The sequence below is a fragment of the Acinonyx jubatus genome, chromosome F2, assembly GCF_027475565.1.
Source record: "Acinonyx jubatus isolate Ajub_Pintada_27869175 chromosome F2, VMU_Ajub_asm_v1.0, whole genome shotgun sequence".
In the NCBI taxonomy this organism is placed as follows: domain Eukaryota; kingdom Metazoa; phylum Chordata; class Mammalia; order Carnivora; family Felidae; genus Acinonyx; species Acinonyx jubatus.
The window spans coordinates 62,271,044-62,293,460 of record NC_069394.1 but is presented as its reverse complement, the minus strand read 5'-3'; the positions used below and the strand labels follow the sequence as shown (position 1 = coordinate 62,293,460).

Here is a 22,417-nt window from a genome sequence, read left to right as displayed (position 1 = left end):
GAAGTTGTAGTAGACAATAAAGAGAGGTACAGTGATCTTCATTAGGTCTGAAAACCAAACACGTATCTTAAAGAGAGAGCAAGGTAGATGGGAAATAATTTAATTAAGTCCGTCCTAACAAAGCCCAGTTTCAAGGAAGTGATTATCTCCAATCAGGTGTCTGCTAGTAACAGGGTCAGCAAACTACAGCTGGCCTGTGGGCTAAATTCTGCCCACCACCTGTTTTTGGATGGCCCCTGAGCTAAGAATGGATTTACATTTAAAAAAAATTTTTTTAATGTTTTACTTATTCTTGAGAGAGAGAGACAGAACATGAGTGAGGGAGGGGCAGAGAGAGAGAGAGAGAGAGAGAGAGAGAGAGAGAGGGAGAGAGACAGACAGACACAGAATCTGAAGCGGGCTCCAGGCTCTGAGCTGTCAGCACAGAGCCCGATGCGGGGCTCGAACTCACGAGCCATGAGATCATGACCTAGGCCGAAGTCAGACGCTCAACGGACTGAGCCACCCAGGCACCCCGGATTTACATTTTTTCATATTTGAAGAAAAAATCCAAAGAAGAGTATTTTGTGACACATGAAAACTGCAAAATCCAAATACCAGCGTCTGTATGTAAAGCTTTACTGGAACACAGTGCGCTCATTTGTCTACACAGTGTCTAGGTCTCTGGCTGTCTTTGCGCTACAATGACGGGACTGAAGAGCCGTGGCAGAGACCGTGTGGTCTGTGAAGCCAAAAATATTCACCACTTGGCCCCTTACGAGAAAAGAAAAGAAAAGAAAAGAAAAGAAAAGAAAAGAAAAGAAAAGAAAAGAAAAGAAAAGAAACGAGAAGAGAAGAGAAGAGAAAAGAAAAGAAAAGAAAAGAAAAGAAACGAAACGAGACGAGACGAGACGAGACGAGACGAGACGAGACGAGAAAAGAAAAGAAAAAGAAAAGAAAAGAAAAAGAAAAGAAAAGAAAAGAAAAGAAAAGAAAAGAAAAGAAAAGAAAAGAAAAGAAAAGAAAAGTCAGCCCAGCCCCGGCTCTACAACAATGTCGCTCTTTGCTAGACAAGAGTATGTGGAACAGGCAGCTGAAGTGAGAATGAAGTCTGTTTCAACGTCAGGACAACAAAGCAGAAGGCTTATTTGTCTCTAGTCACCCGAGGCCTCCAAACGCCCCTGCGAGAAGCCGTGATGGGTATGGATTAGTACACTTGGGAGAGCGCATTACAAACTCACCTGGTCGCTAGGCTCAAAGCTCATCTCCTCCTTCTCAGTTTTCATAGCTATTAATTTTGTGTTACTGGCAGGGTCTGTCTTACTGTCCAGTCGCTCAAGTTTGGGGGTTATTTCTGGTAAACCAATATCTTTAGTATCGTCTTTATCTAGCAAGTAGCGAAGTAGTGCATTCTCTTTCTTCTTGGGGCTCACGGGCTCTTGTTTAATAGTCACTTCTGAACCAGGGGCTGTGTTGCCGGCCTCCTGGCTCAGTTCTTTGCCTGTGGCTTCTGCCGTTAACTTGGCCAAGTCCACAGGGGAACTGCTGTCCTGCAAGAGTCTGTGCAAAATCTTATGCTTCTCCTTGAGCGAGGTTCCATGTGTCGACCCAGAACCAGGCAAGCTGCCCGTGGAGTCCTTGTTTGTGTCCGACAAAGAGCTGGATAAGGGCGAAGGCTCCATCTGGTCAGATTTGGTGGTCAACAGCTGTAGGAGTTTGGTCTGTCCTTTGCCGTCATGCAGTCTACTCTGTCCGTCAGATCTCTCGCCGCTCACAGCCTGGGGCATGCTGGGATCGTTTGCTTCCTTCTGCTCTCCCGGATGGCAGCTGCTCTCTGCTTGACCAGTGGTACCTTCAGATGGCTCCCCGTAAAGTCCAAAACAGTCTTTGGAGTCTAAGCTTCCCATCTTGCTGAGTGGGGGAGGATTCATATTAACGGGGGAGTTTTGCAAATTGCCCATTTTTAGGTCTGGTGAAGCCAACGATGACCCCAGTGAGACCCCGTGCCCCTCGCTGAGGGCCTGAAGTGCGTTGAGGGAACTGTTGGTGTAGCTATGGCTATTTCCTGTGCTGCTGCAAACTCCCACAGGGGAATGCAAGCTTCCTGCGGGGGAAAACTGACTGGGCGGGATTCGAGGGCTTCCAGCCACTCCGGGGCTCATGCGATGCCGTGGTGAAAGCATGGAGTTGGGCTGTCCTGGATTCATGCCAGGGCTGCTCTGTGAGGGACTGTTCATTTTGAGTGCATAGTTACTACCCTGAGGAGTGGTTGCTTGCATGCTCGACACATGGTTCATTCCCCCAGAACCACCAAACCTGCCCACGGGCATGCCCATCTGCTCCTTCGGGCCATTGATGGGAAAATTTATATTGCTACTGAGGGTCATGTCCTGACCTGGGTTCCCACCGCACATGGCCTGATGGGCAGGGCTGCTAGAGCTAATTGGATTCAATGGCTTCCCCATCGCTTGTCCAGTCAGATCCGGATTCATTACACACACATTCTGCTCTCTGTATAATGAGGAAAGAAATATACAAGAAAAAGTACTTAGCAAGTTGTTATTAGTTTAAGAAAACGAGATGGCCTCTTTTCTTTAAAAGAACAGAGTACGTTTAAAGGACCGATAACACTCTGATGAAACAATCTGCAATTACGGACAAGACTGAACGCGCGTAGTTTTGGACCAAGAGGGATGTTTCTCAGTCAACTCATGAAGATGTCTGCGGTTTTACAGAGGGGCTGTCTTTAAATCTGACTACTACTGTTTCAAAATTGTAATTACCAGATAAGACATTAGAGGGGTTCCAAGTACACAGTATCTTTCTCATTTAATGGTATGTATATTATCATGAATAACTAAGAACTTGTACCGTCTTAAAGGAAGGACCCAAACGAGTGGAGCTGTCTTCAATTATTTGCCAGATTCTAATTCCTAACAATAGTCATATCTGGAAGCCCAGAGAGCTCTGAGGTATACTACTTGGCTCAAGAAGAATAGCAAACTTGGTGGGGGTGGGGGTGGGGTGGCTGGGGGACTCATCCCTAACTATTAGAAACTCCACAAGTTCTAGAGCCAATACAGTTACCAAAAGCATTTAGGATTAGATCACCTTGTCTAAGAGATCCCTCTCCAAGTCAAAGTGAGAGCTTCCAACAGACAACCTGGGACAAAACTTCGGAGTGACCCTGGTCTGTGATCTTACTTTCCCAACACCTAGACAGCTCCCATCCACTCCCTTACTAGTGACTAAAAGCAGGTTTTCTGAGCTAGATGATTTTCCAAGTCCTATGAGCTTTAATTTACAGCCTTGGCAGTCACTTGTGAGTTACCACATGTGTTCACAAATCCAAACAAAACAGGTTTCACAAATTGTCAAACATCAGCTTTCACTTAGGGGGGTGAAATTTGGCACATCTGTAATCACTTTCAAATTGTTTCAGTTTGAGGTCAGATTTATTAACAGTTGGCAAACAGGGCTGCCCATTTTTTTATCCCTAAACAAGAAAGTACATAATCAAGAAATGTAATAAAAGGGGACTCTTTAACCAGAGCAACTTTATGTATCTTCTGACAGTAGCTCATAAACTTTTATATAGCACACCCATAAATATTTACATAACTTGAAATGTAATCATTTTCCTAAATTTGTGCTCTACAACAATATAGTTTATGACAAATTCATTTTAAAATCAACATTCAATTTGCTGTACTTTCTTTTTTTATGGAAATGTTCATTACCTTTCAATTTAAAGGCTAACGTCAAGAAGTTAATTTAAGCCTGAGAATAAAAATCTAAAATATTGCCTCTGAGTATATTTGAGAGTTTTAGATTTAAACACACAGGACCAGCAATCATGCCTTGATACTCCCACACTGCATGGGTCACCGCTGGGAACTGATCGATTCCCCTTCTCCGACCTACCAGGCGGTCGTGCCAGAGCAAAGCCGGTGCTAGCCTGTATTCTTCCGGCTGCCTTTTAAAAGTCACTAGTATTAAGACGAGAATTCAAAGTATAGCCCTCTTCGCTGGCATCATAAATAAGCTTTTGGCCAACAGTTAATAGCAACTCAGTTTTATATTTTACGTGCCCGGGGCTGATTAACAGCAATGTCTGACAAGGCTGGAAAGCTCTAGGGTGATCTGCTGCTTCTGTAACAATTCTCTTGACTTGGGAAGGGAAAATGATTTTTTTTTTTTTGAAAATGATTTCTTATAACTAGGATTACCTGTGAAGCATATGTAACGATATTACAAGCTGAGGTTCATTAGTAGTCTGAGAACGGATGAGTTTGCTCTTCGTTTGTGCAGCAACAAGAGTGCCATCGGACAAGGAAAAACGATAGATTTGACTGAATGCCAATCCTTGTCTCAGCACTGTGGGCAAGTAAGGAAACAGAATGCATGTTTAGAAAAAAAAAAAAATCAGAGAGTAGGGGCAGGATAAGATATAATAACAGTAATAAACTTTGTTAAGTTGAAGATTTTCCTACCAGCATGTTAAAAAGTTGTCAGTAATAGTTTATGATATTAAAACATTACAGCATTTTAAAAGCACATTTTTTTTACTCAAAATGCTAACAAATTCAATATATTGTGTTTTTTTGTTTTTTGTTTTTCAAATAAGGCTTATTAGACCCTCAAGCTAGGTTCTTTTTAAAATCTTCAGGACCATGGCGAAAAAGAGTGTAAACCATTTATTAGCTCAAAACAAGTTTCACAATGATCTGTTTAAAATAAACAGTACAGTGCACAGACAGGATATCTTTAAAGTGTAAAAGTTGCCTTTAATTTCCCTCTAAGCTAATAAAAATATTACAGTAAAATTTATGACGTTAAACGTATCCTCTGAATATTCATCTTGAAGTTACGTACTGTTCACCATCTCACAGTACTATTCCCCAATCTGTTGTTCAGTGTGTGAGAAGAAGTATGACTTCTGTGGATGGGACAACAGGAAGCAAAAGATAAACAATCAGAAAAATCTTTTCAGAGGAAAAAAAAAAGGCCAAACAGAAAACTGAAACAATAAAAGCGGAATGGTTTAACTTCTGGATAAAGAATCTGTTTCCATTTTCAAGACAACAGAAGAAAATGTATAAATCAACTAGGTGAAAATAACTTCTCTTACAATAAAACTTCAGGTTTATCTTTTAGAACAACTATTTTAAAACTGTCAAATACTACATATTGAAAAAGAACATTTCGGCTCAGAAAGAAAAGGAGCCATATAATTTGGTTACCCTCTTAAACCATTTTAAGAAGCCTACCGTGTTTTCTCGCATTCTCTTCTACACAAATTTTGTGGGTTGAACCGCTAGCCCCAAGACCAGCCAGAACCAGCACGTTCATGACCCCACAAAATTGCCTCAAGTGAGTGAGTGCAGGGAGGGAGCGAGAGAGTCACTGACGCACAGTGTGGATTCTGATTTTTCTTGGCAGAATTTCACTTCGAGCAATTTCCCCCATGAAACCCCCTCCGCAGTCTCAGGTACACGCAGCGTTTAGGTACTACTCTGTGCCGTCAACTGCTGCACGAAGCTACTGCAAAGTGGGAGTCCTGGAAATGAATCACTGTACTTATGTGCATCTTGCTTTTGCGCAGTATGTTCCTAAAAGGCAGAACGAATACAATCTTTCTAACGGGACTCCTGTTTCGAATGGCTTAGGATTTCAGAATTTTATCTGACCTCGGCTGTGACCCCTGAAGGTTATCCATTTCATTTGGAAATACGTCAAACATCTCTACTACTAAAGTAGATACGTTTAAGCATACACCTGGATTTCTTTAGCAAGCTCTTCCATTCCAACACAACATTTTAGGAGACTTTTACTCAGTGTGATCGATTACCTTCGATCTTACCTATTTCATACATTTTGGAGTTTCCTTTCAGTGGGTCCCGCTTGTTTAAACCTACCACGGTGTCTGGTACACTTGTGTAAACCCTTTTGTTTACAAAGGGAGGCCACAGAGTTCCGTGTAGGGCATTGCTACTCAGGACTCAAGGATACTGACCATGTTTGCTCGTGGTGATTTCTTGTTCTTTGTTGTTACTATTTTTTAAATTTTAAACCAGATCTAGTGAAACAGTAGGTTAAATACTGATTTCTGCCAAGTGTAGAACCTCTATTTCCTCTTATTCTTTCCAACTTAAAAAAAATGCTGAAAGACACAAGGTTCTGGATTGTGTGCTTATTTCTGAGAAGGATAAAGAAGATGAAAAAGATGAAAAAGATGAATAAGATGAGGAGAAAAGTAAGGGAATGGGGAGAGAGGTCATTTACGATTTGTACTTTTTCATCAGCGGTCTTAAAACACAGAGTCTAAGCAAACACTACTGGTAAAACGCTAAGGTCACAGATGCACATTGAAGGGAAGAGGACAAACTAAAACTCTGTTTTCAGTGAGGAGTCAGGATGTTCTTTCTGCCAAAACGCTGACAATCCGCCCAACCGAGCTGCAGGGCACACTCCGCCGCCCCTCGTCCCTCACAGGCACGGTGGCTGCTCCCTGGGGAATCCAGGCCCACTAGCCAGGCGCCCCGCGCCGGACACACGGCGTCCATGGGAGCAGATCAGGAGACTAGGTGAAGAAGAGGTCTCTCTCCCCCTCCCCCACCTAGTACTTAATGAGGAAGAGCTAAGGAAAAGGCATCTCTCCCCCCTTGTTCTCACCAGTATGACAAAACACCAGAATGCACTAGAGGAGACGGGATTCTGTGCAAAGAACTCTGGGAGCGGCACGACAGGGAGACTGCCAGGAGACACCTCAGATTAAGCTCGGGTGCTGACCAGTCACTTCATCTGCGTCCGCCTTCCCGTTGATAACTTGAGTTCCTGACGCCTGCCCACAGGCTGTTGCTGAGAAGCAACAAGATACTACAAAGAAGGACAGCGTCGGACAAAGGCCAGGTGCTCGGTGAGGGCTGCTGTTATTACTGACACAGGACTTTGAAGTCTTGGCTTTGGCTCTAGCGGTCCTGTTAATTACGGTCTAGTCTAGCTGCCCCGTGACCTCAGTCAAGTCCCCTCATTTTTTGGAGCCTTCTAGAAATACCTGGGCAGTCTTCGGTGGTCATCACGTGGAAGGAGGGCCGGGGAGACCCCTATCAGGAATTTAGCTGCTCTTGCACATTTCGTTTCGTTCTTACTTCCAGATTGTCTTTAGGACTCAGGTATTTCTTTTGATATTAAGTGGTACCTGATTATGTAGTTTTCTATATACAGAAGCCTTAGGATCAGCGAACATGACCTTTTTCCCTTCCTTTTCTTCTGTTTTTATGAAATTATCTTCTAGTCATCTCATTCTTCTGTCCCACAGAGTCTACAAAGTTTTCCTTTAGATGGCAGCATTTTCTGGGCCGGATGATGCAAAGTACGTGTGAACACAAAAAGTCAACAGACCCGAGTTTCCTGAGGTGAACTTCAGAACCACTGTTTCAGAGAAAGCTTCCACAGGAAGTAGTAACATAGCAAAATCAACGTCAAGAAAAGTACCATGCAGAGATGCCTACCTTCATGATGATGCCTCTTAGCATAGGACACAGATTCCCCTTCATGCTGCGCATGGAACTTCTGAATGCACCTTCTCACCAGGTCCTCCCAGCCTGGCTTCATGGCTGCCCGCATGGTGCTGGTATCCAGTGACGTGATCTTGCCTAGTAAATAACAGCAAGCATTATACCTACGTACTCATCTATTATTTACGAAAATGACTAACATTTTAAAAGATAAAATTTACTTATTTAGAACAGGTAGCACACAAAGAGTAGACAGTGAAAATAGGTGCCCCCCCCCCCCCCCCCGCCCCTTCTTCCTCGAGCTCCTCAAGGCTTCTGTCCCGGTAGCAGTCCCTATTCCCAGCTTCTTTGTGATCTTCTAAATATATTCCTTACATTACAAATATGTAGCTTCTACAATGATTTCTTTGGTATATATTTTTTTAATCTGTTTGTTTGTTTATTTATTGAGAGATTGTGTGAGCAGTGGTGAGGCAGAGAAGGAGGGAGACAGAGAATCCCAAGCAGGCTCCACACTGTCAGCACAGAGCCCGACATGGGGCTCGAACTCACAAACCGTGAGATGGTGACCCGAGCCAAAATCAAGAGCCTGATGCTTACATCGACTGAGCTACCCAGGCACCCCCGGTCTTCTCTGGAAAGAAAATTTACCTTGGAGATCTTGGCGAGTAGTAAAACTTTCTGATGAGGGAAGACCTGGTCTTTCCTTCATGGGAACTCTTCTTGCCACACAAATCAAGCAGGACTGCAAATCTTCAATCATATACATTTATGGTTATCATAATAGGCTTTTTCAGTGATTCAAACAAACTCAAATGTCTTTATGATAACATGACCTTGTAAATCAGCGAAGGAGGGAGTGCCCAAACGCTGTGTGCCTCTGCCGCTCACTGGCTTCATGCTCTCCTCCCCTGAGTGGGAAGCAGCTGGGGGACAGGATAGGGTGTGCCGTGCAGGGTCAGCTGCTGAAGCCACACGACCCACGCTGCGAAAGTACACCCACCACGCTAGCATTCCTGCCCTGAAAACTACCTGCTCAGCGATGGACGGAAGAGCGTGTAATCCTTTCTCACGGAATGGCTGATGGGAACAACCAGCTTAGTTCAACATAAAGTAGACAAATGGCGAAAACTAAAACCTGATACTCTGCTCTGTCGAGGGTTTGCTCCTTGAGTTTTTGGTTTACCACGATATAGGAAAGCTAGATAGACCTTCTACCCAGCTACGGAACTACCCCTAGAATGGCAACGAGCGATTTAACGCAAAGAGTATAAGTGGAGTCTAGATGTGAACACGAACGAAATCCTAGAAAGTGTGGCAGGCACCAGGGCGGCTGCATTCCAGTTGGGAATCTCGGCCTCGGCTGGTTTCTCACATGGCCAACGCTAGGCCTTTAGTCCTCACCCACGTCGACTGTTTTATTCATCTGTGTTCACTTCTAGAGAACACGGAGATGTTTTATTTATCTTTGTAACAAGCGGAGCACATTGTGTAGCTCTTTTATTTTTGAAAATGCTGGATAAAAGGTTAAAATGATAGTCTCCATATCTTATGTCATTGATTTATGATTATTCATCTTTAAATCTGGGAAAGAATTTCTCTAAATCTATCTAGTAATGGTGGGTATCACAAATATAAATGTAATCTTCATTCTCAACATAATAAAAGCTAAATTTTTGAGCACTTGCTATGAGGCAGACCTCTTTTTAGCTGCTTTAGAGGCTATCAGTTCATTTAGTCCTTGTGAGAACTCTACGAGGCAGGGATAGTATCATCTCCATTTAACAGAGGAGAAAACCAAAGCACGAAGTTTAAGTAATTTGCCCAACACCATACAAAACTAGTGAAGCCGGGATTCGAATCTGAGCGCACCATGGCTCAGAAACCCTACTCTTAGGCCATACTGTGTTAATTATCTAGAACCAGACTTTAAAGGTACAAAAGTGTTTAAATACACAGCACGAAGTCACAAATTAGGTCAGTTACGTCTTTTTTCTACCACTTTAAGAACAGTATCCTAGATGGGTGAATTAGCAGCACGTACTCTGTTGCATAACAAGAAAAAAAAATCCGTCAACATTGCATACCTAGGGAAAAACTTAGTTTTGAAAAATTATGTCACCTCTGAGAGCCCCATTACTTTTCAATGAAATTTAAATTACAAATTACTTGCATATAAAACCAAATGACTACAGAACTTCCTCAACTTACAATGGAGTTATGTCCTGATAAGCCCATCTTAAGATGAAAATACTGTAAGTTAAAAATGCATTTAAAACATCTAAACTACCAAGCATAACTTAGCCTAGTCTACCTTAAATGTGCTCAAATACACACAGTCCACGGTTGGGCAAAATCATCCACCACAAAGCCTATGTTTTAATAAAGTGCTGGCCATCTCGTGAAATTTATTAAACACCATCCCGAAAGCGAACAGCAGAACGGACACGTGGGTATGGAAAGGTTGTGAGTGTACCGGTCGTTAACCCTTGCGATCGCGTGGCTGACTGGGAGCTGCAGCTTACTGTCGCTGCCTGGCATCCTGAGAGAGCATTGTAGGCATATCGCTAGCCTGGGAAAAGAGCCAAATTCAAAACTTCAAAGTATGGTTTCTACCGAATGTGTATCGCTTTCGCACCAATGTAAAGTTAAAAAAAAAAAAAAAAAAAAAGTAAGTCAAACCACCGTAAGTCGAGGACGTTCTGTAGTATTTAATGCCAATCGGGATTCAGGCATATTCGTTTAATCCTTACTACACTCATACTGATACTCTTGACTCCCCTTGATGAGAGGGTAAACTGTAGGCCAGAGAAGTCAAAAAGCTTGCCCAAAGTCACAGAGTTGGTAAGCGGCTGACCTGGCCTGTCTGACTACAAAGCCCACGAGGTCTCCATTCGCCAGCGCTCCTCCACACCTCCTCTCTTGCTACGCACGCAGTAAGCATTCTTCGGCACTGCTTCACATTAGACAGTGACCCTCTGCGGCGTGGCGTGGCGTGGCGTGGCTCGCTTGGAGGGCACGGGGGCTGGACACTAATCAGCATCTCCTTAGGGGGGTGGGCCTACGAGCTTGAAGTCCTCTCCATTCCCCACTCCCGTCTCCAGCCTCTCTCAAGTATCATTCTATCACATACACCATATCCTGGACCCTGCATCCACGGATAAACTAGATGGAATCCATTAACCCCTGGAAAGTGTATGAAACAAGTTGTTTGTACTTATGCATTTTTCTAGGGCTGTGGCTCACAGTAGACATTCAGAAGAGCTTAGGATCCCTGGGAGGTTTAACCACTAAGAGAGCTTCTCTAGTTAGGCAGCTGCTAGTCACATGTGGCTATATAATCGTAACCTTAATAAAGTAGAAAAGTCGGTTCCCCATTTGCATTATTGAAACACCAAATGCTCAACAGCCACATGCAGCTAGTAGGGGCTGCCCTGGACGGCCATCACCGCGGAACATTCTATCGGACAGTGCTGTTTTACAGACATAAAAATTGAATTCGTCACAAGAATTATGTAGGTGAAAAGGATAAAGAAACCATGTCTAAATTTTTCTTTGTGTGGCCACGAGTTTTAGATAATGAAGAGTGAAAGAAGTAGCACAGGAATAAATACACAGATACATACGAAATATCCTGATTTTGCCCTACCTTCTCCTTCTTCTTTGATGGACTTTGGTTGAGAGACGGCAAAGCACTGCATAGTTTCATATTTCTGATGCGCTTCCTGGTTGTCGTGACCTTCCTCTTCCGAATCAGGCAAAGGTTTTACCAGCATCCGGCAATTAAAGGTATGGCTGTTCCGCCTGGGAGGCTCGCCAGACCAGGATCCCCCGTTCACTGAGTGAGGCGAGAGCAAGCCGAGAATTACCAAGGAACTAACATCAGACTCACCGCTGCCGAATTATCAAAATGATGCTACTGTTTTAACAACCTGGGAACACTCTGGGGATTTTCAAAATAACTTTTACACTTCTTACCCTGACTCCTTCCTTTCAAGCGCAGGCCTTGGTTATTTATTACTAGCATACAGTTCTTTCTTTTTGTGTTTCCCTTGCTTTGGTTTCTTGGAAATTTAGTTCCACCTACTTGTATTCTAGTGTTAGATATGTTACCCCCTGCTCAAAAATCTGTAGCTGGCACCAACTGTAGCATGCATTAAGTTCTTTAAAAGGATTTGGACCTTACAAGGATAAAAGTTCTTTTAAAAGGTCAGGAAGAGGAAAGCCACTCAAACTGATAAATGAAATCTCAGTAACCAGCCGCACCGTATCCATCTAAGCAGATCTCCCCCGTGGGCCAGCACGAGCCTCCCCCACGGTCCTCCATACTCGGTCCTGTGTGGACACCTTTGCTCCTGCGACCTTCTCTAAAGTGTTCAGCTGCCTCTATTTCTCCCACCCAAATGTAGCCTGCTCTGAGGCCAAGATCCCTATACTGCCTCCTTTCGCAGATCTTTTCTTTTATAGAATTTTACAGAAAAAAAAATTTTTTTAAGTTTATTTATTTTGAGAGAGAGAGAAAGAGCGAGCAGCAGCGGGGGAGGGCAGAGAGAAACAGAATCCCAAGCAGGCTCTGCACTGTCAGCGCAGAGCCAGATAACGGGCTCGAACCCATAAACTGTGAAACCAAGAGTTGGACGCTCAACTGACTGAGCCATGCAGGCGCCCCGAATTTTATAGAACTTTTAGTGTATATTTTGTAACTTCACTGTTGAATGACTCTATTGTAGCTTTTTTTTTTTTTTTTTTTTGGTTTCATGTACATTTCCTCAATTAGACTGAAAACTCCTTGCAGATGCAGTGCTAATGTCATTTATTTCTTATCAAATGAAAGACTACTTCACATGTCTTCTGCTTTGGTGTCCACACTCAGAAATGTGTGTATTACATCAGGAGAGAGGTAATGACAGAGGAAAGACTACTTTTGGGGAAATGCACTAGTGAATCAAGAGAAACAAAAGAATGACTGATTTTGAGGATTCACGTTTCTGGATCGCCGGATCCACTTTCTCATTCTACAGAGGAGAAAACCGATGAGAAAGATGCTCAACTACTAGAAGAGCTGGAATCTTTTCTTTGTTCTTCCTTATGCTCTAAGAAATATGATGGCCAGTAGGACAATGAAAGGGGGGATCACAAAAAGGGCCAGCGAGAAGATCAGCAAACATACCCTCAAAACTCACTAGCTGGAAAACACTTAAAAGGACATCTAGGTGTTCTGGAGAATGCAAGGCTAAACCCATAGCCGCTGGGCTGTGAAGGAATGAACAAGAAAACACACTCTAGAAAGAAAAAAGGAAATTTCAAGTTAACTGCAAGAAGCTGTTCTAGAATTATAGAAGGAGTCACAGCTAGCTTTATGCGCCTCGGCAGACGTGGGGGATCTGTGTCACCGTCAGCGTTTCTGCAAGCTCACCCACGAAATGGAGACTTACACAGAGAAATCAAAGAAGAAAGAAAAAAGAGTTCTTATTACCTCAGGTTAATAAGGAATCTTAAAATATAAAAAAAGTACAATGTGAAGTAAGGAAAAGAGCTCTTCAGACAAGTGGATTAATAATACCAAATTAATAAGCATAGGTCCTTTGAGGAAGTCATAAAATTACTGAAGAGATTTGAAAATATTAGTTACTTGAAATGAGAAATCCTATTTTCTTGTTCACTTACTAGAGAATATAATAAAAGAATCTCACACGAGTATTCCTATGTTTTGTATTACTGTTGCAGTCACTTTGAACAAAGGGTTATCGTAACCAAGGAAAAGAGGGCCATAATGGAATTTAAAAGGGCCTTCTTCTATTTACTGTGGTTAACAGTAAGACCAGCTAATGGAAACAATTTGGAGAAAAAAAAAAAAAAAAAGAACAGAAATACTTGCTAACTCAGGACCTGACCTTATTCTGTCCTGAAATATGCACTTCCTTTTATCTGTGAAAATGTTCTAAGCATCATCAGTCTAAGTGAGAATATTAAAAAAAAGAACCACTCAGTAAGTGGGAACGGTGATGCCCCGGAGCAGCGGCTAAGGTGGGTCCATGCTGTGAACCACCCATGTTCCGATGTGGCCCTCAACACTCTCGGACGCTCCTGGACAGCATCTTCCAGATGAGGTGGAGTCAGGGATGTGAAACGGGGTAAGGAGGCAGTGTCTGAGGGGGGACACCTGCACAGCCACCGGAGCGTCTGGGAAATGAAAGGGCCCATTTAGGGCTCCCAGGCTGATAGCATTTGAACCTCTATATGCCACTTGTTCCTTAACATTTTATTTTTAGAGTACCGTATGCACCCACACGCGTACTCCCTTCACAAGACGGACTCAGGGTTTTGTTTCTGTGAAGTCAAATTCTCAAACCTCTCATGACCTTCTGCTTCTTAATCATGGGGAAAAAGCACAAAGCAGGGTTGGCTGGCACTGGATAGAGAGGGAGGCAGTGTGGCACCCTCTAAAAAAACCACAACACAAACCCCATGAAAACAGTTGCCACAGGAGTACTTTCCATCTGAATTCCCTTCATGTACTTTAAAATTGAGGATCAAGGCAATCATTTGTTCAAGATCACGATCTGCAGATGCCCCTTTCTCCATGACTTTTAAGTTTAAACACTTAATCTAAGTATCTCTAAAAGTACCCAGTTACTGACGTAATACAGTGCTACTTTATCCTCCAACCAAGACCACGTGTGTATGGGGGTGGGGGGGGGACCCGGCAGACCATCATTTACCTATAGACTTTGGCAGCAGGTTTTTGACAAATTCAGTGTGGTCCCCAACATGCAGGATGCTATATACACTTTTGTTCATCAGCTCCTCTTGGTTATACCTTAGGTACTGTGTCACATTTTCTGAAACAAATACAACGTTGCCTTCCAGATTCACCACAAAGAAGAACCCATCAAGGGCCTGAGGGAAAAGGCGCAAATTGTGTTAGACATGATACAACAGAAAATCATATGCAGTTGTTAAGAAGGGCTGATCCCATTCAGGGAAATGTATAATTCACACATAGATAGAAAAGAGATTTCTCTCTTGCCCCTCTCTTAGTTTTTAGGAACAATTAGCACATTTTCTCCTGGTGAAATTATTCCATCTTAGTAAGTGGGAGAGAGCCTAGATCAGGGTTTCTTACCGCACGCTAAATGACCAACATTACTCTGTTATTTTATCACAAGATAATAATTACTGCCAAGTAAGTACAGGCATTTATCTATATTTTCAAAATTATATTGGTGGACTCCACACGGCCCGACAACAACATTTATGTTACCAACCCAAAACAAAGTAATTATGTTGTACAGTTTCTCATGTAATACAATGGGAGGAAGGGGTCATTGCTAATTTCCCCTCAGTTTAAAGAGAAAAAAAATTAAACAAACCCCGATTTGATTACCTTTAAAGCTGCCAGGGTTTAAATGGAAAGAATTACAAATGATCTCAAAAGCCAATCCTTTTGGTTTGGGGAAAGGGTCTGCGAAGTGTCTCTCTGATATGGCAATGGGGACCACAGGTGGAGATGTGGCCAGCACTGTCCCAAGACTGGAAGGGGACTTGACGTTTGGATTTTGACAGCGAGAACTGGAAAGTGAACTAATTGTGCCCTTTTCTACTACTTGTTCTCCAGGTCATCGAGATGCAGGTCCCTAGTCACCCAGATAACATTAGCGCTTTCCCATAACGTGTGCTTGGCCTCACTCCTTGCTGTTGTCATGCCAATCTAGATTAGGGAAGGACAGAAAGGCTCTAGGATCATTTCAGGAAATGAACATAATAAGAATAACTACTGAGCATGTTCACTGTGCCTTAAACACATTATGTCATCTTAATATTTACAACTCTGGAAGGAATGTCTTCTCCAATTTACAGAGGAAGAAACTGAGATTCAAAGAGGTGAAGTGGCTTGTGTAAGCTCTTGAAACTCGCCAGTGGCAGAGCTGGAAAGCTGGAATCCAGGTGGACCCGACTCTACAGCTCATGCTCGTGATTGCTAAGCGGCAGCGTATTCTATTTTGATATTTACCCCAGTCTTTTCCTACCATGTTCACCTTGGTGAGGCAAAAGTTGAGAGTTCAGGGAGTTTTTCTTAGTGACTCCTCCTTTCCATTTCTGATCCTTGCTTGTCAGATCCTGTTTTATGGATTAGGTGAACCATCAGGACTAGAGAAGGCTTGATATTGATCAGGTGTACCTCGAAACAGGGTCAGCTGGTTTACCCAGTTTATGTCAGTTTCTCCGTGCTACGTGTTTACCACTGTTTTTAACATGAATGTTACATGTGTATATTGATACAACAATGTGTATGGATGGGGCATGAAGTATTTACTTTTATCCTAGTTTGCTTTCTCCTTATTATTTAACAGTTCCTATTTTGTGAGCTTTTTGGGAATATATTCCATCTTTAATTCTATTTTCTTCACAAAACTAAGTGCTCTCTCAAATTAGAAATGACCATAAGGCACCAGTGAGAAGCTTTTTTTTTTTTTTTAAATATAACACCATTCGGTTTTAAGTTTTTCTTAAATATTCTGTCAGGTTTTACCAATTGTATAACTAATTTTGCGGGGCAAAGCAAGACTGTATGGAGATGGCCTCCATAATAGGCTGGCACCAACCCCTAAAAAACCTTGAGTGAGTATGTGTATGCAGGTGTACGTCCGGGAAGGGTGAAGGGAAGCAAGTCAGCTGTTTAGTTATGTGCCACGTATCCTTTTAAACTAACTGCTTCAGATATACATTCACAGGGATTTTCATAATTATATTACTTATAGTTCACTTTTGAAAGCGCAAACAGCTTCTCACATGTTTTGTACCATGATAAAAAGACTGATTTGTAGCATAGTATAACTGAAAGATGAAAGTGTTTCATCTCATGAGACTGTGTTTTTTTAAAAGCACACTATGATATGCTCTGATGAAAAAAGCTGACATTTGGTTTTGTTGCCTAGCAACCACTATGCTATGATGTAAGCATGAGTGTGCATCTATGCCTAGGAACAGCTCAACGGGAACAAGTTTTCCCTGTTCAAATTATTCCATGTAAACAGGGAAAAACACTTAAATTCAAACCTTAAGTCACTAGATTCAGGCATTAGCTCTCTAACATATTCAGCACTAAGGTCCTGCTGCTCCACAAGTACTCAAATGAGTACAATGAATTCGCTGAAGACTACTTTAAAACAGCAAAAACGTTGGCTGGATTTTACGAGAGAAGGCCTACTGATACCCAGCCATCAGATATCTATAATCAATGACGGTGCGCTCAGAGGGCTTTGCATCACAGCCTTGGGGTTACTCCAAACATTTCACTTTTGGAGCTTCAAAAATCTTCCCAGAAGTGCTCACCCTATTTTAACCTTCTCCCATGCAAGGAATAAACACAGATATATAAGAATTTCCTAATAATATAATGATCTAATAATTCAGATTATGATTTTCAAACCAATTTTGTTTATAATTCAAAAAACGTTCCCGGGAACATATCTACTTTCATCTAATTCTAAATAATCCACGCTGTTAGAGGTGTCTTATCTGTTTCTAAGAACCAAGCAGGAAGTAGCACTCTCTGGCCTTCCTTGTTGACTCTGGAAAATCAGGTTAAGTGTATTCATGCTTTTTCCCTGAAAATTGTAGTTGGATACTGTCAAGCCAGCGATTCAAGAGAAAGAAGCAAGGGGCCACACGAGGTCATTTAAAGCCTTTTGGCTAGTAGGTCCAGCTCTAGGAATTCCGTCATTTCTAAATACAAGGACTGGGTCAGATGGTCTTTACTTTTTTCCAAAAGTCCCCCCGCCCCCCACCCCCCGCACTTCCACCTGTGAGATAAATTTTCACAGAGTCAGATTTTCTAAAACAAAAACAAAAACAAACCCACGATCATAAGCGCCAGCTAAAATAAAGGAGGGCAACGACTGGTTACCTTCGTTTTAAAAACCCTAATTTCTCACATACGTACGGCTGCTGCTGCGAGTCGCGGCTCCCACAGTGACAACGCTGCCAGGCTCCTGGCCGTGCAGTACTTTTCAGTCTCATCCTATCGCCAGCAGAGTAAATTATCCTGAGAACTGACATAATTTATGTCTCCGGGCTCCTCTGCTTCTTGTTATACATTCGCTGACATTTTTTTCCCTCATCTTACCATAGCCCACATCTTGAATTTTAATTTTGGAATAGGTACAGCAAAGCACTCGGTGTTTAATACTGTGCTAGTTCGTAAAATAGGAGAGCCGGACTCTACAAATTCTAGACAGTATTCTGGTCGTAAAACTTCCGAAAGTTAATCAGCAACAGGGAGTTAAGACCAACCACTACATTTGTGATGCTTATCTTAATAGTTCTGCCTTTACTTCAGTTCTCATCTTTAGGAGAGGAGCTGGTTTGAAGCAGCATAAAGAAAAAGCGGAAGCCTCTACTTGGTCCTCAAATTTTAACCTGCACATATAGGCACGTGTATACGGCATAATATAAAACCTAAAAATTGGGGGAACATTTCAAACAGAAACTCTATCGCAGAAGTTAATGGGACTTGTGGACATGGTTTTCCAAAATGAATGCTCAACTGGCAGTGAAAGTGTGTCCATTTGTATTCTAATCTAGTTCATTTAATTCTCTATTATCGCCCTGAAATGTATATGTGCCGAAATGAGGAGCTAGATAAATACGTGTTAGCAAGCTCAACAGGTCAGCGGCACCCCAACCTCAAGACTGAAAATTAAGTGTCGATTGTCCTTACGTTACGTTCACCTGAAAATTAAACATAATAATGTGAAGATCAACAACACCGTAAAGTACAGAACGAAAATGAGGGCGTGCTACCTCAAGCATCATGGGCCCCAGCGCATCCTTGTCGATGACGCCCTGCCCTGTTGATGACACATCTGACTTCTGTACTTCATCTATGTTGGCAGCTGCTGCTTTCTCTGCAACAAACAGAAGCGTGAATTCAATGGCACTGCTTTTTCAAGGACAGAATGACACAGAAACATTTTTATTGTAATGATTTTTTAAATCTCTAGTGGAATCAGACGTGGCTATAAAAGAGTTAGAGTACATCCCCACTGCCGCTGAATGGGGGAAACTGCTGGAAACAGGAAGCAGAACATTAACTTTTCACCTCCAGAACCTGTGGCTCAGATCCCCTCTCAGGCAGTGGCTAAAATGAGTTTAGTGGTCTCATGCTAGTCCCCGACGAGCCTTTTTTTTTTTCTAGATGACAAAACCGCCAAACACTGTGGCACAATTAGTCTCTGCTCAGGGGACTCTGCAAACCAGGATAACGGAAGGCCTGCTGTTCAGAATTCGGCAGCACATTCGGAGACACATCTCCACGTGTTTGAAGGAACAAACAGGAGTCCTAGCTTGCTACCGCTGCCCCCAAGTGACACGCTGTAACAAGTGCCTCGTGGGCTCTCCTACTGCTCCACCTCTCATCACATTCACAGTTAAAGTGGCCTGAAGGCTGGCGGTCCCTGTCTGGTCGAAGGCGCTGAACGATTGCAGGCAGAGACCACAGGCACCCTATCAAGCCCCTAGAGTTCAGGGGCCGCCCTTTGAGGACAGGAGGCACAACATATGCTCCGGCTTACAACGTACCAGGCAGCGTTCAGGCCTGGAGGGCCTGGGGAAATGCCCCTCATGGACAATTCTCAGAGAATAAATAGATGTCCAGTCATCAATAGTTATGCAAACTAGTTATTTCAAGAACGCCAAAAAAAGTTTAAAGCATAACGGATACGTATCGTCAACTTGCTAGGAAACAACACAAAAACAATGTGCCAATTATTTGCACCTGAATAAATTATATCCTTGTTTACACTGAATGTTACCATTGTAATTAAATGCAAATATAGAAAACCGTAAATCCGTTTAGTACTTAGAATCAACCTGCTCTCATGACCTTGATAAATTTTGCGGCTGCTGCGGCGGTTTCTTCTTTTTTTTTTTTTTTTGAAAAAAGTTTTTACACGGTATTCTAAAAATCTGGAAATCTGAATTTGTACCTGAGAACCTAGAAAATAATTCGGAATCTCAGGTCCTCCAAATCTTGCCACTCCCAGGACGGAGCACTCCCACGTGTATATTTATCAGGGGAGAAGGGAAGGTGACTGCTGTAGTTCAAGTGTAAGTTCAACTCCCAACTTTTCAATGCCTTAGTACGTGCCTTCCATGCATCATGGACTGTGACAGGAGTAAATGGGATGTCATGTAAAACACACTGTAAAACCTATAAAGTAGTGGGGCGCCTGGGTGGCTCAGTCGGTTAAGCATCCGACTTCGGCTCAGGTCATGATCGCACGGTTCCTGAGTTTGAGCCCCGCGACGCGCTCCGTGCTGACAGCTCAGGGCCTGGAGCCCGCTTCGGATTCTGTCTCCCTCTCTCTCTGCCCCTCCCCCACTTGTGAGTGCGCGTGCGTGCTCTCTCTCAAAAATAAACATTAAAAAAATTAAAAACTATAAAGTAGTTTACAAATAGAACTTACTGCTAGCATACTTGTATTAGTTCTTCCTTACTTAATGCCAAATTCAGCAACTTCTTTGCAGAGCTTATCATATGCAGACTGTATCTGCTTTTTCAATTACTATACTCCTGGATCACCTCCTAAGATCAACTAGATCTTAGATCTTAGATCTTATCTGGTAGCCTTTCTAGGTCAATATTGTGAGGATCTGTCAGTCTTCATTTTGGTCGTTTCTTTGCTGCCATCCCCAGCTCTTGATTGGTAGGCACCTTACCCCCTTGCTTTATCTGCAGACTCGGTCTCAGCCCAACTCCTCAGCCTCAACTGGGGCAGGACGTACCTCAGGCTCTCCAGACAGTTATTGCAGACGACCCTCCCCCACCATCCCCATTTGCCTAGAGTCTTTTTCATTGCCAAACATACTCCAAGTAAACACATACTGGGGCACGTAATTTTCTTTTTTCTTTGCTACTTCACTCTGTAAGGCTACAGATTTCTCTACAGTTTCCACTCCTTTTGCTACCCACCAGTCCAGGAATAGGACTGACCCCATCACCTCCTGCTTCATCTAATTTAGCAGCCGGTACTGTGGAGGTCCCAGCAGGCTTCGGGCCTAAGGATCCTGAGTTTCATTAATACTAAATTTTAAAACTCATAAAATAGATATTATATATTTATGTGGTCCTACTGCATCCTAATTCATTTTTTGTCTTTGGTGCTGTGGCAGCGTGGAAGCGACGTGCTAACATCCCGCAGAAAGAGTAATTTGCACCCTTTGCTCTAATCTCCTCACTGTTGACAGGAGCATCGTGCTCCCATCAGTAACCTCTTTCAGTAGCAGTGGTGATTCTCAAATCGAAATGGTGGACATGAGAAGACAACCTCCCCAGAGACGATCTACCAGAATTTGCAGACTGAAAAAGCTTTCTTTGAATGACATTCTGATGTATCTTCCTAGGAAGGTATCTTGTCCTCCCCACTTCCTGCAGTGAGAATCACAGTCCAGGAAATAAACAGTATGCTACCCCACCAGAAGATAGATTTTATGAAGGCGGCACTGTATCTGTATCCTTAATGGGCACTGTCCCTATTTCAGAGCAGATTTTCACTAAATATCTGGTGGCTAACAAGACTAGATCCACCTCGGGCACTTATTCCCAGAAACGTAGGAGGCAATGGGGGCGTGGGCGGGTGGGTGAGATGGGGGTGGAAAAAGGAATAGATTTTCCCCTTTAGGTCTAAGGGCCCTCCAGGGTGCAGGGCGAGGAATGGAACAGGTAGGCAGGGTCAGAAATATGGGAGAAAGGGTTTCTTGAGGAGATAAATCATCTTGCTTTGCCTTACTCAGTAAGTTTTAAGGCATCTAATGTTGTTTCAGGTCCCCATTTCTCTTATCCTTCCACTGTTAAAACTGGTGGTTTTATCCTTTTCAAAGTATGGATTGATTAATTTAGATTACTCTTGGGGGAAAGTGACTCATAAAGCACAAGCTACTAATCACAAGGGCAACTCCGTACCTACTGCTGACCGCCAGAAACCAGCAGGCGATTTGTCGTATGCTATTCTGAGAGCACAATAGTAAGAAACTGTTGTTTGCTGGGGGTCTGTAATAATGCTGGGGCGAAATAAATAGAAATAAATAAATAGAAAATAAGAGTGTCTGTGACAATCCATTTCCAAGCCTTTTAAAGACCATCAATATACCTTGTGAGATATTTACATTTTGAGGATCTGATCATTGTTCTGAAGACCCAAGTTTTCCTAAATTCATCCATTAACATTTTGTAGAGTTTAAAGAACAATTTAAAAGTAATCATCCTGAAAAATTATTTGTAATACTAAGACATGTCATTTTTTTCTCTTTATAATATCCAACTGCTCAGTCTTTCAAAGGAGAAAAGCAGCCAACAGGAAGTCACGGAGAGTGAGTGGCCATCATGAGGAAGTCACCAGTAACACCGGGATCTATCCAGCAGTCTCTTCGTCTCTGTGTCTCAGTGTCTCGCTCTGCCTGTGGTGCAAGTGGAGTGAATAATCCTTGTCAGCTGAGAGATTAAATCTAGCTGGGAGGGCAAAACAGTTACAATCGAACTAAATGAGAGCAATTTAGGGATAATTGCAAGGAACTAACTTTAAGTTCAAAGAAGAGATAAGGATCGTTGGACACAGCCGAAAATATTTCACGTACGTTGTAACTGAGTTGGACCCGGCAGGATAAGCAAGTGGATGGCAGACAAGAGCCTGACACGGAAGCCGGTGGGATGGACACGTGGCATCTGGCACTGAGGAGGTCTCCACTGTGCCTCTGGAAACCAACGCTAAGGAACACTGGCAAAAAGTCCATGTAAGCTGGAACCCTGGGAATTCCCGACTAAAAATGAAAACAGCACATTAGGGGGCGCCTGGGTGGCTCAGCCGGTTGAGTGTCTGACTTGGGTCAGGTCATATCTCACAGTTGGTGAGTTTGAG

General features: G+C 42.9%; 1 protein-coding gene across 15 annotated transcripts in view; it reads right to left on the bottom strand.

Moving 5' to 3' along the window:
• The window catches only part of NCOA2 (nuclear receptor coactivator 2), a 289,385-nt gene that overhangs the window by 44,344 nt on the left and 222,624 nt on the right, over nt 1–22,417 (bottom strand). For all 15 annotated transcript variants that reach the window (XM_053208027.1, XM_027064439.2, XM_027064437.2 and 12 more), the window contains 7 exons: nt 18,306–18,409; nt 14,222–14,399; nt 11,149–11,337; nt 8,151–8,252; nt 7,494–7,637; nt 4,209–4,356; nt 1,221–2,490 (listed from right to left, as the gene is read on the bottom strand). In XM_053208027.1, coding sequence (XP_053064002.1) covers nt 1,221–2,490; nt 4,209–4,356; nt 7,494–7,637; nt 8,151–8,252; nt 11,149–11,337; nt 14,222–14,399; nt 18,306–18,409 — 2,135 coding nt within the window. The remainder of the gene's footprint in view (nt 1–1,220; nt 2,491–4,208; nt 4,357–7,493; nt 7,638–8,150; nt 8,253–11,148; nt 11,338–14,221; nt 14,400–18,305; nt 18,410–22,417) is intronic.